At 54.2% G+C, this 16,614-nt stretch overlaps 1 protein-coding gene across 1 annotated transcript; it reads left to right on the forward strand.

The window, feature by feature from the left end:
* Positions 1 to 621: 621 nt before the first annotated feature.
* CLDN7 (claudin 7) lies at positions 622 to 14,785 on the forward strand (the record flags this gene model as incomplete). Its single annotated transcript, XM_082300583.1, has 5 exons — positions 622 to 668; positions 780 to 1,012; positions 4,049 to 4,213; positions 10,237 to 10,321; positions 14,602 to 14,785. The coding sequence occupies 5 exons, from the start codon at positions 622 to 624 to the stop codon at positions 14,783 to 14,785; spliced, it is 714 nt and encodes a 237-aa protein (XP_082156709.1).
* Positions 14,786 to 16,614: the final 1,829 nt, after the last annotated feature.

Raw genomic sequence — 16,614 nt, forward strand, 5'->3', positions numbered from 1 at the left:
CATAAGGTGTCTATAAGGTCCCGTAGGGTCTCTATAGGGTGTCCATAGGATCCCATAGGGTGTCTATAGGGTGTCTATAGGATCCCATAGGGTGCCCATAGGATCCCATAGGGTCTCTATAGGGTGTCTATAGGATCCCATAAGGTACCCATAGGATCCCATAGGGTGCCCATAGGATCCCATAGGGTCTCTATAGGGTGTCTATGGGATCCTATAAGGTACCCATAGGATCCCATAGGGTGTCTCTAGGGTGTCTATAGTGTCTCTGTGCCCGCAGGTGCCCGGCCATGGCGCACGGGGGGCTGCAGGTGCTGGGGCTGGCGCTGCCCATAGGATCCCATAGGATCCCATAGGGTGCCCATAGGATCCCATAGGGTGCCCATAGGATCCCATAGGATCCCATAGGGTGTCTATAGGGTGTCTATAGGGTCTCTGTGCCCGCAGGTGCCCGGCCATGGCGCACGGGGGGCTGCAGGTGCTGGGGCTGGCGCTGCCCATAGGATCCCATAGGATCCCATAGGGTGCCCATAGGATCCCATAGGGTGCCCATAGGATCCCATAGGATCCCATAGGGTGTCTATAGGGTGTCTATAGGGTCTCTGTGCCCGCAGGTGCCCGGCCATGGCGCACGGGGGGCTGCAGGTGCTGGGGCTGGCGCTGCCCATAGGGTCTCTATAGGATCCCATAGGGTGCCCATAGGATCCCATAGGGTGCCCATAGGGTCCCATAGGATCCCATAGGGTGTCTCTAGGGTGTCTATAGGGTCTCTGTGCCCGCAGGTGCCCGGCCATGGCGCACGGGGGGCTGCAGGTGCTGGGGCTGGCGCTGGCCGTGGGCGGCTGGGCCGCGCTGGTGGCGGCGGCGGCGCTGCCGCAGTGGGAGGTGACGGCGTTCGGCCGAGACTCCATCGTCACCGCCATCGTCGCCTGGAAGGGGCTCTGGATGAGCTGCGTCAGCCAAAGCACCGGGCAGCTGCAGTGCGAGAGCCACAAATCCATCCTGGCACTGCCAGGTGACACCGGGGGCACCGGGGGCACCGGGGGCATGGGGGGCACTGGGGACACTGGGGACAATGGGGACACTGGGGACAATGGGCACAGCCAGAGCACCGGGCAGCTGCAGTGCGAGAGCCACAAATCCATCCTGGCACTGCCAGGTGACACCGGGGGCACCGGGGGTGACTGGGACACCAGGGACAGCGTCCCTGTGCCGGTGTCCCTGTCCCCATCCCTGTGCCCATCCCTGTCCCTGTCCCGGTGTCCCTGTGCCCATCCCTGTCCACATTCCCAACCCCTGTCCCCGTGCCAGTGTCCCTGTGCCCATTCCCATCCCTGTCCCTGTGCCAGTGTCCCTGTGCCCATTCCTGTCCCTGTGCCAGTGTCCCTGTGCCCATCCCTGTCCCCATCCCTGTGCCCATCCCTGTCCCCGTGCCAGTGTCCCTGTGCCCATTCCCTGTCCCCATTCCCATCCCCGTCCCCATTCCCATCCCTGTCCCCTGTTCCTGTGCCCATCCCTGTCCCTGTTTCCCTGTCCCGGTGTCCCGGTGTCCCGGTGTCCCCACCCCCGTCTCGGTGTCCCCGTCCCGATGTCCCTGTCCCCATCCCGGTGTCCTTGTCCCGGTGTCCTTGTCCCGGTGTCCCTATCCTGGTGTCCTCGTCCCGGTGTCCCCATCCCTGTCCCTGTTTCCCCGTCCCGGTGTCCCTGTCCCGGTGTTCCCATCCCTATCCCTGTTTCCCTGTCCCGGTGTTCCCATCCCTGTCCCGGTTTCCCTGTCCCGGTGTCCCTATCCCGGTGTTCCTATCCCGGTGTTCCCATCCCTATCCCGGTGTCCCTGTCCCGGTGTTCCCATCCCTATCCCGGTGTCTCTGTCCCTGTTTCCCTGTCCCGGTGTCCCTATCCCGGTGTCCCCACCCCCGTCCCGGTGTTCCCATCCCTATCCCTGTTTCCCTGTCCCGGTGTTCCCATCCCTGTCCCTGTTTCCCTGTCCCGGTGTCCCTATCCCGGTGTCCCCACCCCTATCCCGGTGTCCCCACCCCCGTCCCGGTGTTCCCATCCCTATCCCTGTTTCCCTGTCCCGGTGTTCCCATCCCTATCCCTGTTTCCCTGTCCCGGTGTCCCTATCCCGGTGTCCCTGTCCCGGTGTTCCCATCCCTATCCCGGTGTCCCTGTCCCTGTTTCCCTGTCCCGGTGTCCCTATCCCGGTGTTCCCATCCCTATCCCGGTGTCCCCACCCCTGTCCCGGTGTTCCCATCCCTATCCCGGTTTCCCTGTCCCGGTGTCCCTATCCCGGTGTCCCTGTCCCGGTGTTCCCATCCCTATCCCGGTTTCCCTGTCCCTGTTTCCCCGTCCCCTCCCCCCCGTCCCCTCCCGGTTTCGGGGCGCGGCCGCGGCCAAAGGGCGCCCTGGGGGGGCCATAAACGAGCGTCACCAAGGGCCACCAAGGGCCACCAACGGCCACCAACTGTCACCAGCCGAGTGCCACCGCCCGAGTGCCACCGTCACCGCCCGAGTGCCACCCGAGTGCCACCGTCACCAACTGCCACCCCCGCCCCGCCCGGGAGCGCCCCGGGACCCCAAAATCCGCCCCAAAATCCGCCCCGGGACCCTCAAAATCCGCCCCAAAATCTGCCCCGGGACCCTCAAAATCCGCCCCAAAATCCGCCCCGGGACCTCAAAATCGTCCCTGGATCCTAAAATCCGCCCCGGGATCCCAAAATCCGCCCCGGGACCCTCAAAATCGTCCCTGGATCCCAAAATCCGCCCCGGGATCCTAAAATCCGCCCCAAAATCCGCCCCGGGACCCCAAAATCCGCCCCGGGACCCCAAAATCCGCCCCAAAATCCGCCCCGGGACCCCAAAATCTGCCCCAAAATCCGCCCCGGGACCCTCAAAATCCGCCCCAAAATCCGCCCCGGGACCCCCAAAATCCGCCCCAAAATCCGCCCCGGGACCCCAAAATCCGCCCCGGGATCCCAAAATCCGCCCCAGGACCCTCAAAATCGTCCCTGGATCCTAAAATCCGCCCCGGGATCCTAAAATCTGCCCCAAAATCCGCCCCGGGACCCTCAAAATCCGCCCCAAAATCCGCCCCGGGACCCCAAAATCCGCCCCGGGACCCCAAAGTCCACCCCGGGACCCTCAAAATCGTCCCTGGATCCTAAAATCCGCCCCGGGATCCTAAAATCCGCCCCAAAATCCGCCCCGGGACCCTCAAAATCCGCCCCAAAATCCGCCCCGGGACCCTCAAAATCCGCCCCAAAATCCGCCCCGGGACCCCCAAAATCCGCCCCGGGATCCCAAAATCCGCCCCAGGACCCTCAAAATCGTCCCTGGATCCTAAAATCCGCCCCGGGATCCTAAAATCTGCCCCAAAATCCGCCCCGGGACCCTCAAAATCGTCCCTGGATCCCAAAATCCGCCCCGGGACCCCAAAATCCGCCCCCAAATCCGCCCCGGGATCCCAAAAATCCCCCTGGCACCCGTCCAGGACCCCCCAAACCCCCCCAGGACCCCCCCAAGGCCCCTCTTTAACCCCTTGTTGCCCGCCCAGGTCACCTGCAGGCCACGCGGGACCCCCCAAATCCCCCCCAAAATCCCCCAAATCCCCCCCAAACCCCCCCAGGACCCCCCAAAACTCCCCCAAACCCTCCCAGGACCCCTTTAACCCCTTCGTGTCCCCCAAAATCCCCCAAATCCCCCCCAAAGCCCCTCTTTAACCCCTTGTTGCCCACCCAGGTCACCTGCAGGCCACGCGGGACCCCCCAAATCCCCCCCAAAATCCCCCAAATCCCCCCCAAACCCCCCCAGGACCCCCCAAAACTCCCCCAAACCCTCCCAGGACCCCTTTAACCCCTTCCTGTCTCCCCCAAATCCCCCCCAAACCCCCCCAGGACCCCCCCAAAGGCCCTCTTTAACCCCTTGTTGCCCGCCCAGGTCACCTGCAGGCCACGCGGGACCCCCCAAATCCCCCCCAAAATCCCCCAAATCCCCCCCAAACCCCCCCAGGACCCCCCCAAAGGCCCTCTTTAACCCCTTGTTGCCCGCCCAGGTCACCTGCAGGCCACGCGGGCGCTCATGGTGGTCGCGGGGGTCCTGGGCCCGCTGGCGCTGGGCGCGGCCGTGGGGGGCATGAAGTGCACGCGCTGCGGGGGCGACGACCCCCGGAAAAAAGCCTCGGTGGCCGCCGTGGGGGGGGCCCTGTTCATCCTCGCGGGTGAGCGGGACCCCCAAAAACCTCCCTGGGACCCCAAAAATGGGGTTGGGACCCCCAAAAATGGGGTTGGGACCCCAAAAATGGGTTTGGGACCCCCAAAAATGGGGTTGGGACCCCCAAAAATGGGGTTGGGACCCCAAAAATGGGTTTGGGACCCCCAAAAATGGGTTTGGGACCCCCAAAAACCTCCCCTGGGACCCCAAAAATGGGTTTGGGACCCCAAAAACCTCCCCTGGGATCCCCAAAAATGGGTTTGGGACCCCCAAAAATGGGTTTGGGACCCCAAAAATGGGTTTGGGACCCCCAAAAACCTCCCCTGGACCCACAAAAATGGGTTCGGGACCCCCAAAAATGGGTTTGGAACCCCAAAAATGGGTTTGGGACCCCCAAAAACCTCCCCTGGGACCCCAAAAATGGGTTTGGGACCTCCGAAAACCTCCCTGGGACCCCCAAAAATGGGTTTGGGACCCCAAAAATGGGTTTGGGACCCCCAAAAACCTCCCCTGGGACCCCAAAAATGGGTTTGGGACCCCCAAAAATGGGTTTGGGACCCCCGAAACCTCCCCTGGAACCCCAAAAATGGGTTTGGGACCCCAAAAACCTCCCCTGGGACCCCAAAAATGGGTTTGGGACCCCCAAAAATGGGTTTGGGACCCCCAAAAACCTCCCTTGGGACCCCAAAAATGGGTTTGGGACCCCCAAAAACCTCCCTGGGACCCCAAAAATGGGTTTGGGACCCCCAAAAACCTCCCCTGGGACCCCAAAAATGGGTTTGGGACCCCAAAAACCTCCCCTGGGACCCCCAAAAATGGGTTTGGGACCCCCAAAATGGGTTTGGGACCCCAAAAACCTCCCCTGGGACCCCAAAAATGGGTTTGGGACCCCCAAAAATGGGTTTGGGACCCCAAAAACCTCCCCTGGACCCACAAAAATGGGTTTGGGACGCCCAAAAACCTCCCCTGGGACCCCAAAAATGGGTTTGGGACCCCAAAAACCTCCCCTGGGATCCCCAAAAATGGGTTTGGGACCCCCAAAAATGGGTTTGAGACCCAAAAAACCTCCCCTGGGACCCCAAAAATGGGTTTGGGACCCCCAAAAATGGGTTTGGGACCCCCAAAAACCTCCCCTGGGACCCCAAAAATGGGTTTGGGACCCCCAAAAACCTCCCTTGGGACCCCAAAAATGGGTTTGGGACCCCCAAAAATGGGTTTGGGACCCCAAAAATGGGTTTGGGACCCCCAAAAACCTCCCCTTGGACCCCAAAAATGGGTTTGGGACCGCCAAAAATCGGTTTGGGACCCCCAAAAATGGGTTTGGGACCCCCAAAAACCTCCCCTTGGACCCCAAAAATGGGTTTGGGACCCCCAAAAATGGGTTTGGGACCCCCAAAAACCTCCCCTGGGACCCCAAAAATGGGTGAGCGGGACCCCAAAAACCTCCCTTGGGACCCCAAAAATGGGGTTGGGACCCCCAAAAATGGGTTTGGGACCCCCAAAAATGGGTTTGGGACCCCCAAAAACCTCCCCTGGGACCCCAAAAATGGGTTTGGGACCCCCAAAAATGGGTTTGAGACCCAAAAACCTCCCCTGGGACCCCAAAAATGGGTTTGGGACCCCCAAAAGTGGGTTTGGGACCCCAAAAAACGTCCCCTGGGACCCCAAAATTGGGTTTGGGACCCCCAAAAGTGGGTTTGGGACCCCAAAAACCTCCCCTGGGACCCCAAAATTGGGTTTGGGACCCCCAAAAATGGGTTTGGGACCCCAAAAATCCCCCCGGGCCCCCCGTCCCTGTCCCCTCTGTCCCCATTTCCTGTCCCTTTGTCCTAAAATCCCCATTTCTTGTCCCAAAATCCCCCTTTTTCACCCCAAACCCCCATTTCTTGTCCCAAAATCCCCCTTTTTCACCCCAAACCCCCATTTCTTGTCCCAAAATCCCCCTTTTTCCCCCCATAAAATCCCCATTTTTTCCCAAAATCCCCCTTTTTCACCTAAAACCCCCCATTTCTTGTCCCAAAATCCCCCTTTTTCACCCCAAACCCCCATTTTTTCCCAAAATCCCCCTTTTTCACCCCAAACCCCCATTTCTTGTCCCAAAATCCCCCTTTTTCCCCCCCATAAAATCCCCATTTTTTCCCAAAATCCCTCTTTTTCCCCCCAAACCCCCATTTTTTCCCAAAATCCCCCTTTTTCACCCCAAACCCCCATTTTTTCCCCAAATCCCCCTTTTTCACCCCAAACCCCCATTTTTTGTCCCAAAATCCCCCTTTTTCCCCCCAAACCCCCATTTCTTGTCCCAAAATCCCCCTTTTCCCCCCAAACCCCCCATTTTTTCCCAAAATCCCCCTTTTTCACCCCAAACCCCCATTTCTTGTCCCAAAATCCCCCTTTTTCACCCCAAACCCCCATTTTTTCCCAAAATCCCCCTTTTTCCCCCCAAACCCCCCCATTTTTTCCCAAAATCCCCCTTTTTCCACCCAAACCCCCATTTTTTCCCAAAATCCCCCTTTTTCACCCCAAACCCCCATTTCTTCCCCAAAATCCCCCATTTTCCCCCAAAACCCCCATTTTTTCCCCAAATCCCCCTTTTTCACCCCAAACCCCCATTTCTTCCCCAAAATCCCCCCTTTTCCCCCAAAACCCCCATTTTTTCCCAAAATCCCCCTTTTTCACCCAAACCCCCATTTTTTCCCAAAATCCCCCTTTTTCCCCCCAAACCCCCATTTCTTGTCCCAAAATCCCCCTTTTCCCCCGTAAAATCCCCATTTTTTCCCAAAATCCCCTTTTTTCACCCCAAACCCCCATTTCTTGTCCCAAAATCCCCCTTTTTCCCCCCCATAAAATCCCCATTTTTCCCAAAATCCCCCTTTTTCCCCCCAAACCCCCATTTCTTGTCCCAAAATCCCCCTTTTCCCCCATAAAATCCCCATTTTTTCCCAAAATCCCCCTTTTTCCCCAACCCCCCCCATTTTTTCCCCAAATCCCCCTTTTTCACCCCAAACCCCCATTTTTTCCCAAAATCCCCCTTTTTCACCCCAAACCCCCATTTTTTGTCCCAAAATCCCCCTTTTTCACCCCAAACCCCCATTTTTTCCCAAAATCCCCCTTTTTCCCCCCAAACCCCCCCATTTTTTCCCAAAATCCCCCTTTTTCCACCCAAACCCCCATTTTTTCCCCAAATCCCCCTTTTTCCCCCCAAACCCCCATTTCTTGTCCCAAAATCCCCCTTTTTCCCCCCCATAAAATCCCCATTTTTTCCCAAAATCCCCCTTTTTCACCCCAAACCCCCATTTTTCCCCAAAATCCCCCTTTTTCACCCCAAACCCCCATTTCTTGTCCCAAAATCCCCCTTTTTCCCCCCCATAAAATCCCCATTTTTTCCCAAAATCCCCCTTTTTCACCCCAAACCCCCATTTTTTCCCAAAATCCCCCTTTTTCCCCCAACCCCCCCATTTTTTCCCAAAATCCCCCTTTTTCACCCCAAACCCCCATTTTTTCCCCAAATCCCCCTTTTTCCCCCAAACCCCCATTTCTTGTCCCAAAATCCCCCTTTTCCCCCAAACCCCCATTTTTTCCCAAAATCCCCCTTTTTCACCCCAAACCCCCATTTCTTGTCCCAAAATCCCCCTTTTCCCCCCATAAAATCCCCATTTTTTCCCCAAATCCCCCTTTTTCCCCCCGTAAAATCCCCATTTTTTCCCAAAATCGCTCTTTTTCCCCCAAACCCCCATTTTTCCCAAAATCCCCTTTTTCACCCCAAACCCCCATTTCTTGTCCCAAAATCCCCCTTTTTCCCCCGTAAAATCCCCATTTTACCCAAATCCCCCTTTTTCACCCAAACCCCCATTTTCCCCAAAATCCCCCTTTTCACCCCAAACCCCCATTTTTCCCAAAATCCCCCTTTTTCCCCCAACCCCCCCATTTTTCCCAAAATCCCCCTTTTTCCCCCCAAACCCCCATTTCTTGTCCCAAAATCCCCCTTTTCCCCCAAACCCCCATTTTTTCCCAAAATCCCCCTTTTTCACCCCAAACCCCCATTTCTTGTCCCAAAATCCCCCTTTTCCCCCCATAAAATCCCCATTTTTTCCCAAAATCCCCCTTTTTCACCCAAACCCCCATTTTTCCCAAAATCCCCCTTTTTCCCCCCAAACCCCCATTTTTTCCCAAAATCCCCCTTTTTCCCCCCAAACCCCCATTTTTCCCAAAATCCCCCTTTTTCCCCCAACCCCCCCATTTTTTCCCAAAATCCCCCTTTTTCCCCCCAAACCCCCATTTTTTCCCAAAATCCCCCTTTTTCCCCCCAAACCCCCATTTCTTGTCCAAAATCCCCCTTTTTCCCCCCAAACCCCCATTTTTTCCCAAAATCCCCCTTTTTCCCCCAACCCCCCCCATTTTTTCCCAAAATCCCCCTTTTTCACCCCAAACCCCCATTTTTCCCCAAATCCCCCTTTTTCCCCCCAAACCCCCATTTCTTGTCCCAAAATCCCCCTTTTCCCCCCAAACCCCCATTTTTCCCAAAATCCCCCTTTTTCACCCCAAACCCCCATTTCTTGTCCCCAAATCCCCCTTTTCCCCCCATAAAATCCCCATTTTTTCCCAAAATCCCCCTTTTTCACCCCAAACCCCCATTTTTTCCCCAAATCCCCCTTTTTCCCCCCGTAAAATCCCCATTTTTTCCCAAAATCCCTCTTTTTCCCCCCAAACCCCCATTTCTTGTCCCAAAATCCCCTTTTTCCCCCAAATCCCCATTTTTTCCCAAAATCCCCTTTTTTCACCCCAAACCCCCATTTTTTCCCAAAATCCCCCTTTTTCACCCCAAACCCCCATTTTTTCCCAAAATCCCCCTTTTTCACCCCAAACCCCCATTTTTGTCCCAAAATCCCCCTTTTTCACCCCAAACCCCCATTTTTCCCAAAATCCCCCTTTTTCCCCCCAAACCCCCCCATTTTTTCCCAACCATTTTCCCCCCAACCCCCCATTTTTCCCAATACCCAAACCCCCATTTTCCCAAATCCCCCTTTTTCACCCACACCCCATTCTCCCCAAAATCCCCCATTTCCCCAACCATTTCCCAAAATCCCCCTTTTCACCCCACCCCCCATTTCTTGTCCCAAAATCCCCCTTTTTCCCCCCATAAAAATCCCCATTTTTTCCTAAAATCCCCCTTTTTCACCCCAACCCCCATTTTTTCCCAAAATCCCTCTTTTTCACCCCAAACCCCCATTTTTTCCCAAAATCCCCCTTTTTCACCCCAAACCCCCATTTTTTCCCAAAATCCCCCTTTTTCCCCCAAACCCCCATTTTTTCCCAAAATCCCCCTTTTTCCCCCCAACCCCCCCCATTTTTCCCAAAATCCCCCTTTTTCCCCCCAAACCCCCATTTTTTCCCAAAATCCCCCTTTTTCCCCCCAAACCCCCATTTTTTCCCAAAATCCCCCTTTTTCCCCCAACCCCCCCCATTTTTTCCCAAAATCCCCCTTTTTCACCCCAAACCCCCATTTCTTGTCCCAAAATCCCCCTTTTCCCCCCATAAAATCCCCATTTTTTCCCCAAATCCCCCTTTTTCCCCCCGTAAAATCCCCATTTTTTCCCAAAATCGCTCTTTTTCCCCCCAAACCCCCATTTTTTCCCAAAATCCCCCTTTTTCACCCCAACCCCCCCCCATTTTTTCCCAAAATCCCCCTTTTTCCCCCCCGTAAAATCCCCATTTTTACCCCAAATCCCCCTTTTTCACCCCAAACCCCCATTTTTTCCCAAAATCCCCCTTTTTCACCCCAAACCCCCATTTTTTCCCAAAATCCCCCTTTTTCACCCCAAACCCCCATTTTTTGTCCCAAAATCCCCCTTTTTCCCCCCAAACCCCCATTTCTTGTCCCAAAATCCCCCTTTTCCCCCCATAAAATCCCCATTTTTTCCCAAAATCCCCCTTTTTCCCCCCATAAAATCCCCATTTTTTCCCAAAATCCCCCTTTTTCACCCCAAACCCCCATTTTTTCCCAAAATCCCCCTTTTTCACCCCAAACCCCAGGCCTGCTGGGTCTCGTCGCCTGCTCCTGGTACGGCCACAGAATCGTCACCAACTTTTACGACGCCTCCGTGCCCGTCAACGCCAAGTGAGCGCCGCTTTGGGGCAAATCCGCGCGATTTTGGGGCTTTTTGGGCGGTTTGGGGTTTTTTTGGTTTTTTTGGGTTTTTGGGGGCTTTTTTGGGGCGATTTCAGGGGATTTTTTCGGGATTTTTGGGGGGATTTCCATGGATTTTGGGGCGATTTCTGGATGGGGGTTTTTGACTTGGAGGGGCGATTTTGGGGAGGATTTGGGGGGTTTTGGGTTTTTGGGGTTTTTGGGATTTTTTGGGGGTTTTTTTGGGGCGATTTCAGGGGATTTTGTCCGGATTTTTGGGGGCGATTTCGATGGATTTTGGGGCGATTTCTGGGGGTTTCTGGATGGGGGTTTTGACTCTGAGGGGCGATTTTGGGGACGATTTGGGGGTTTTGGGGTTTTTGGGTTTTTTGGTTTTTTTGGGTTGTTTTTTATTTTGGGGGGTTTTGGGGCGATTTCAGGGGATTTTTTCTGGATTTTTGGGGGGATTTCGATGGATTTTGGGGCGATTTCTGGATGGGGGTTTTTGACTTGGAGGGGCGATTTTGGGGAGGATTTGGGGGTTTTGGGGTTTTTGGGGTTTTTTGGATTTTTTTGGGGCGATTTCAGGGGATTTTGTCCGGATTTTTGGGGGGATTTCGATGGATTTTGGGGCGATTTCTGGGGGTTTCTGGATGGGGGTTTTGACTCTGAGGGGCGATTTTGGGAGGATTTGGGGGTTTTGGGGTTTTGGGGTTTTTTTGGTTTTTTTTGGGATTTTTTGGGTTGTTTTTTATTTTGGGGGTTTTTGGGGCGATTTCAGGGGATTTTTTCTGAATTTTTGGGGGATTTCGATGGATTTTGGGGGGCTTTTGGATGGGGGTTTTTGACTTGGAGGGGCGATTTTTGGGGAGGATTTGGGGGTTTTGGGGTTTTTGGGGTTTTTTGGGGTTTTTTTGGGGCGATTTCAGGGGATTTTGTCCGGATTTTTGGGGGGATTTCGATGGATTTTGGGGCGATTTCTGGGGGTTTCTGGATGGGGGTTTTGACTCTGAGGGGCGATTTTGGGGAGGATTTGGGGTTTTGGGGTTTTGGGGTTTTTTTGGTTTTTTTGGGATTTTTTGGGTTGTTTTTTATTTTGGGGTTTTTTGGGGCGATTTCAGGGGATTTTTTCTGAATTTTTGGGGGATTTCGATGGATTTTGGGGGGCTTTTGGATGGGGGTTTTTGACTTGGAGGGGCGATTTTGGGGAGGATTTTGGGGGTTTTGGGTTTTTGGGGTTTTTGGGATTTTTTGGGGTTTTTTTGGGGCGATTTCAGGGGATTTTGTCCGGATTTTTGGGGGGATTTCGATGGATTTTGGGGCGATTTCTGGGGGTTTCTGGATGGGGGTTTTGACTCTGAGGGGCGATTTTGGGGAGGATTTGGGGGGTTTTGGGTTTTTGGGGGTTTTTGGGATTTTTTGGGGTTTTTTTGGGGCGATTTCAGGGGATTTTGTCCGGATTTTTGGGGGGATTTCGATGGATTTTGGGGCGATTTCTGGGGGTTTCTGGATGGGGGTTTTGACTCTGAGGGGCGATTTTGAGGAGGATTTGGGGTTTTTGGGGTTTTTTGGGGGGGCGATTTCAGGGGATTTTTTTCTGGATTTTTGGGGGATTTCGATGGATTTTGGGGCGATTTCTGGGGGTTTCTGGATGGGGGTTTTTGACTTGGAGGGGCGATTTTGGGGAGGATTTGGGGGTTTTAGGGTTTTTTTGGGGTTTTTTTGGGGCAGCGTTTTGGGGCGATTTCAGGGGGGTTGGGGCAATTTTTGGGGGGTTTTGGGAGGATTTTGAGCTGGGGCTTTGACTCTGGGGGGGATTTTGGGGGAATCTTGGGGTTTTTAGGGGTTTTGGGCTCTTGGGGGGTTCTGGGGGGCTCCTTTGGGGCGATTTAAGGCGGTTTTGGGACAATTCAAGGCCGTTTTGGGACAATTTAAGGCATTTTGGGAGGATTTAAGGAGGTTTTGGGGCGATTTAAGGCGGTTTTGGGACAATTTGGGGCCTCTTTGGGGTTGTTTGGGGGGGCGGGGGGTTTGGGCTGATTTGGGGTCATTTAGGGCAGATTTTGGGTTAATTTGGGGCTCTTTTGGGTTATTTTATTGGGGTTTTGGGCTATTTTGGGATATTTAAATTGGGTTTTCAGGCCTTTTGGGTTAATTTTGGGCAATTTCGGGGTATTTTGGGGCGGATTTCGGGGGTCCCTCACCCCAATCCCCCCCCCCCCCCCAGCTGTTCCTGGGCTGGGCGGGGGCGCCTTTGGGGTCAATTTGGGCTATTTTGGGTTATTTTTATCAGGATTTCAGCCATTTGGGGTTAATTTGGGCTATTTTGGTTTATTTTTATCGGGATTTCGGGCATTTCGGGCTATTTAGGGATATTTCTATCAGGTTTTCAGCCATTTGGGGTTAATTTTGGGGTATTTTGGGTTATTTTTATCGGGATTTCGGCCATTTTGGGTTAATTTTGGGCTATTTTGGGGTATTTTAATCGGGATTTCGGGCTATTTTGGGTTATTTTTATCGGGTTTTCAGCCATTTGGGGTTAATTTGGGCCATTTTTGGTTATTTTTATCGGGTTTTTGGGCATTTTGGGCTATTTAGGGATATTTTTATCGGGTTTTCGGGCATTTCGGGCTATTTTGGGATATTTCTATCAGGTTTTCAGCCATTTGGGGTTAATTTTGGGCTATTTGGGGTTATTTTTATCGGGTTTTCGGCCATTTGGGGTTAATTTGGGCCATTTTGGGTTATTTTTATCAGGTTTCTGGGCATTTCGGGATATTTAGGGCTATTTTGGGGTATTTTTATCGGGGTTTTGGGCTATTTTGGGGTATTTTTATCGGGTTTTCAGCCATTTGGGGTTAATTTGGGCCATTTTGGGTTATTTTTATCGGGATTTCGGGCATTTTGGGATATTTAGGGATATTTAGGGGTATTTTTATCGGGTTTTTGGGCTATTTGCGGTTATTTTAATCGGGATTTCGGGCATTTTGGGGCAGATTTCGGGGGTCTCTGACCCCAATCCCCCCTCCCCAGGTACGAGTTCGGCTCCGCGCTGTTCCTGGGCTGGGCGGGGGCGCCTTTGGGGTCAATTTGGGCTATTTTGGGGTATTTTTATCGGGATTTCGGCCATTTTGGGTTAATTTTGGGCTATTTTGGGGTATTTTAATCGGGATTTCGGGCTATTTTGGGATATTTTTATCGGGTTTTCAGCCATTTGGGGTTAATTTGGGCCATTTTTGGTTATTTTTATCGGGTTTTTGGGCATTTTGGGCTATTTAGGGATATTTTTATCGGGTTTTTGGGCATTTCGGGCTATTTAGGGATATTTCTATCAGGTTTTCAGCCATTTAGGGTTAATTTTGGGCTATTTTGGGATATTTTTATCGGGTTTTCAGCCATTTGGGGTTAATTTGGGGCTATTTGGGATATTTTTATCGGGATTTCAGCCATTTGGGGTTAATTTGGGCTATTTTGGGTTATTTTTATCAGGTTTCTGGGCATTTCGGGATATTTAGGGCTATTTTGGGATATTTTTATCGGGTTTTTGGGCTATTTTGGGATATTTTTATCGGGTTTTTAGCCATTTGGGGTCAATTTGGGCCGTTTTGGGATATTTTTATTGGGATTTCGGGCATTTTGGGATATTTAGGGATATTTTGGGTTATTTTTATCGGGTTTTTGGGCTATTTGGGGTTATTTTAATCGGGATTTCGGGCATTTTGGGGCAGATTTCGGGGGTCTCTGACCCCAATCCCCCTCCCCAGGTACGAGTTCGGCTCCGCGCTGTTCCTGGGCTGGGCGGGGGCGCCTTTGGGGTCAATTTGGGCTATTTTGGGGTATTTTGGGGTTATTTTTATCAGGATTTCAGCCATTTGGGGTTAATTTTGGGCTATTTTGGGATATTTCTATCAGGTTTTCGGCCATTTGGGGTTAATTTTGGGCTATTTTGGGTTATTTTTATCGGGATTTCAGCCATTTGGGGTTAATTTGGGCTATTTTGGTTTATTTTTATCAGGTTTCTGGGCATTTCGGGATATTTAGGGCTATTTTGGGATATTTTTATCGGGTTTTTGGGCTATTTTGGGATATTTTTATCGGGTTTTCAGCCATTTGGGGTCAATTTGGGCCATTTTGGGTTATTTTTATTGGGATTTCGGGCATTTTGGGTTATTTTTATCGGGTTTTTGGGCTATTTGGGGTTATTTTAATCGGGATTTCGGGCATTTTGGGGCAGATTTCGGGGGTCTCTGACCCCAATCCCCCCTCCCCAGGTACGAGTTCGGCTCCGCGCTGTTCCTGGGCTGGGCGGGGGCGGCCCTGGCGCTGCTCGGGGGGTCCCTCCTGGCCTCGTCCCGCTGCTCCTGCGGGGGGAGGGGCGCGGCCCCAGCCCGGGGCTACCCCCGCTCCAAGACCCCCCCCCAGCGCCCCCCCAGCAGCAGCCGCGAGTACGTCTGAGCGACCCCCGCCCCATTCCGGGGACCCCCGCCCCATTCCGGGGCTCCCCCCTCCCCCACACTCAGGGATTTCCCCTCCCCCACCCCCAGTTTGGGGGTTTTTTTCCTCCTCCCCCTCCCCCCCCCCCAATTTTAGGGGGGGTTTTGGAGCCTCCCCTCCCCTCCCCCTCGCTGGGGCTGGGACCCCCTCCCCAAATTCGGGGGGGTCCCCGCGGGTTTTTCCCGGGAATTTTGTACGGGATGGAAATAAAGCGGTGGGGGAGGGGCGGGTTCAGAGCTGCCTTTGGTGGGGTTTTTTTGGGGGGGGGGGGGTCGGGGGGGAGAGCGCGGCCGGGGACCCCCAAATTCCCATCGGAGACCCCAAATTCACCCCTGGGAACCCCAAAATCCCATCAAGGAACCCCAAAATCTCCCGGGGAACCCCAAATTCCCATCAAGGATCCCCAAATTCACCCCTGGGAACCCCAAATTCCCATCTGGGACCCCCAAATTCCCATCGGGGAGCCCAAATTCACCCCTGGGAACCCCAAATTCCCATCAAGGAACCCCAAATTCCCATCGGGGACCCCCAAATTCCCATCGGAGACCCCAAATTCACCCCTGGGAACCCCAAATTCCCATCGGGGACCCCCAAATTCCCATCGGGGACCCCAAAATCCTCCCGGGGAACCCCAAATTCACCCCTGGGAACCCCAAAATCCCATCAAGGAACCCCAAAATCTCCCGGGGAACCCCAAATTCCCATCGGGGACCCCAAATTCACCCCTGGGAACCCCAAATCCTCCCAGGGAATCCCAAATTCCCCTCAGGGAACCCCAAATTCCCATCGGGGACCCCAAATTCACCCCTGGGAACCCCAAAATCCCATCAAGGAACCCCAAAATCTCCCGGGGAACCCCAAATTCCCTCCAGGGACCCCAAAATTCCCATCGGGGACCCCAAATTCACCCCTGGGAACCCCAAATTCCCCTCGGGGACCCCAAAATCCCCCCTGGGACCCCCAAATTCCCATCAGGGACCCCAAAATCCTCCTGGGGAACCCCAAATCCCCTCCAGGGAACCCCCAGATCCCTCCTGGGAACCCCAAATTTCCATCAGGGACCCCAAAATCCCCTCAAGAGACCCCCAAAATCCCCCTGGGATCCCCAAGTCACCCCTTGGGAACCCCAAAAATCCCCTTGGGACCCCAAAATCCCCTCGAGATACCCCAAATTCCCATCAGGGACCCCCAAATCTCCTCCAGGAACCCCCAAATCCTCCCAGGGACCCCCAAAATCCCCCCTGGGAACCCCAAATTCCCCTCCAGGGACCCCAAATTCCCACCAGGGACCCCCAAATTCTCCCTGAGAACCCCAAATTCTCTCAGGGACCCCAAAACCCCCTCCAGGGACCCCCAAATCCTCCCAGGAACTCAAATTCACCCTGGGACCCCCAAATTCCCATCAGGGACCCCCCAAATCCCCTCAAGAGACGCCCAAATCCTCCCGGGGACCCCCAAATTCCCCCCGGGAACCCCAAATCTCCATCCAGGACCCCCAAATTCCCCTCAGGGTCCCCTAAATTCCCTCCAGGGACCCCCAAATCCCCTTCAAGGCTCCCCAGATCCCCCCTGGGAACCCCAAATTTCCATCAGGGACCCCAAATTCCCTTCCAGGGACCCCAAAACCCTCCCAGGGACCCCCAAATTGCCACCAGGGACCCCCAAATTCCCCCCTGGGAACCCCAAATCCCCTCCAGGGCCCCCCAAATTCCCCCTGGAACCCCGAATTCCCATCCAGGATCCCCAAATTCCCATCCAGGACCCCCAAATCCCCTCCAGGGCCCCCCAAA

Source organism: Coloeus monedula (assembly GCF_965178545.1).
Source record: "Coloeus monedula genome assembly, chromosome: 40".
NCBI classification, from domain to species: Eukaryota; Metazoa; Chordata; class Aves; order Passeriformes; family Corvidae; genus Coloeus; species Coloeus monedula.